The 2,460-nt window shown below is 31.3% G+C and overlaps 1 protein-coding gene across 1 annotated transcript; it reads right to left on the minus strand.

The window, feature by feature from the left end:
• Positions 1–9: 9 nt before the first annotated feature.
• On the minus strand, positions 10–2,365 carry LOC116629795 (ankyrin repeat domain-containing protein 26-like; the record flags this gene model as incomplete). The annotated part of the gene is made up of 2 exons (XM_032400008.1): positions 10–460; positions 2,152–2,365. Coding segments are annotated over 2 exons (392 nt in total), but the record flags the coding sequence as incomplete, so codon positions are not given.
• Between the last annotated feature and the right edge of the window lie 95 nt (positions 2,366–2,460).

Here is a 2,460-nt window from a genome sequence, read left to right on the forward strand (position 1 = left end):
CTCCTTCCCTTGCTCATGCTCTCTCTCTAAAAATAAATATAATCTTAAAAAAAAAAGCCAACCTTCACATTTATCTCAATTTACCTTCTATCCCTTCATTCAGAAAATATATAGAGAGCATATATGAGAAGACAAGAATTCCAGTAAGTTAATAATTTTAGCTAAAAATATTATAGTTCCTATTAGGATAAAATTAAATTTTTTATCTATTTTATACCTGAATAATATACATTAAATCAAGGGTATATTATAAATAATATTGATGGAAATATGCAATTTTTATCAAAGATTTACCTGATCCACATTATTTCTTACAGTCCTTGCAAGAGTAAGTTCGAGTTGTTGTTTCATTTCAACTTCTTTATTATACTGTGCTTCTTTTTCTCTGAATTGCTCCCTCATTTTTTCATATAATTTACCAGCATTTCTTCTTTTTTCTTCTTCTTCTTTGAAGGTAAATCTGCAAATAAATGTGCTTATTTTAAAATATTTTGTAAGCAGTAAAAAGTTCATTTTATGATCTGGTTCCACATATGTTGGTTTATTATCCAAATGAAATTTCTATGTCCTCAATTTTTTTCCTTTCTCGGGCTCATGTTTACTTTCTCACTTCAATCTCTTCCAAAAGATATATATAGTTGAAAAGAAGCCATGAGAAAGCATTATGCTGCTTAGTAATAAGTTTTAGTACTACCTCTGGTAGATACTGTAGAGAAAGGAATTTTGAAATTATTCAAGAAAGTTAGAATTAAAAATTATCATTTTTTCCCATATAGTCATAATTACCTCTCCATTAGAACAGATAATTTAGTTACTAATTAAAAAGAGAAGTTGCTCTTTATAAAAAAGTTTATAAATTCACTAGAAGTAAATTTCTACTTCACAAAACATCACAGGTACCTCCAAAAATAATTTGCAGTCTAAGACAGCATCTGCAGATGTCATTTACACAACATACACCTGCAGATTACTGTGATCCAGGACTAGGATAGGGAGTCAAATATCTATACATTTTATATAGATAACCCTATACATTTTATGTTTCTTCCTCTGCAATATTCTCAATTTACCTTGTTGATTATTATTCATTTTACTTTTTTTTTTAAAGATTTTATTTATTTATTTGACAGAGAGAGTGAGAGAGCACAAGCAGAGGGAGCAAGAGGCAGAGGGAGAGGGAGAAGTAGGCTCCCTGCCAAGCAGAGATCTGGAGATGGGGCTCGATCCCAGGACCCTGGGATCATGACCTGAGCCAAAGGCAGACCCTTAACCAACTGAGCCACCCAGGCGCCCCTATTATCTATTTTATAAATCATTTGAAAACCCCTTTTAGAACACAGGATCCATATTAATTAAGTAAACAATAAAGAGTCATATATGCTTACAGCATAGACTTTTGGATTAATTTTATGAGAGATATTGAAAAAACTGAGCAGTAATCATTTTCCATTTTACTTTTTAATCGCTGCATATGTTTCAAACTGAACAAATTTTTAAAATTTTTCCTGTCTTGAGAAAAATGGCCATTTCATTCTCTGTTGATGGGCATATAAATTAATATAAACTTCCCAGAGAACAATTTAAAAATAGGATCAAAGACCTTCTTTAAAAATTTTTATGCTTTAAGCAAACAATACTATATTGAAGAATTTATTCCAAGTAAGTAACCAGAATTCTAGAAACAGATTTATATAAAAGACAATCCTTACAGCATTAATTAAAGTATAGAAAAATGGAAAATAACCAAAATTCAATTTGTTCAATAATGAGGATGCCATATGGTGGACTTCTATATGGTCATTAAAATTACGATTTGGAATATACATTAAATTATCAGTAGAAGTATTCACTGTCAAGAACTTGCTGAATTATTTTGAAGAATCTCATACTTCACACTACTAAAGACGTTTTCTTCCCTATAAAAATTCCAGAAGGTAAGTTAGCAATTATCAAACTTCTCCTACACATCTGTAGTACAAAAGGAAATAGTTCAAGGGGCACCTGGCTGGCTCAGTTGGTAGAGCATGCGACTCTTGACCTCACAGCTGTGAGTTCAAGCCCCACATTGGCTGTGGAGCTTATTAAAAAAAAAAAAAAAAAAAAAAGAAAGGTAAATAGTTCAAATATTTCCTTAAAACCAAGATGTCATACCTCAAACCGCTGAGTTCTTGTTCCCATTTCATTTTTTGATGCTCCAACTGCAATTTCAACTCTTTTGTTTCTGATAGCTCCTTTTGTAGTCCATTAACCTTATCTTCCATTTCTTTATTTTTTCTTTTAAGTTGTTTACACTGATTTTTTTTAAGTTCTACTGATTTTTTATACGGAAGAATCGCATCCTGGATTTTTCGTAAAGTACTAGAATCTACATCAGAGAAAAAACAAAAAATCAAATAAAATATATAGGGCACCTAGGTGGCTCAGTTGGTTAAGCATCCAACTGTTGGTTTCGGCACAGGT

This window comes from Phoca vitulina, unplaced genomic scaffold (assembly GCF_004348235.1).
Source record: "Phoca vitulina isolate PV1807 unplaced genomic scaffold, GSC_HSeal_1.0 scaffold3413, whole genome shotgun sequence".
Classification (NCBI taxonomy): domain Eukaryota; kingdom Metazoa; phylum Chordata; class Mammalia; order Carnivora; family Phocidae; genus Phoca; species Phoca vitulina.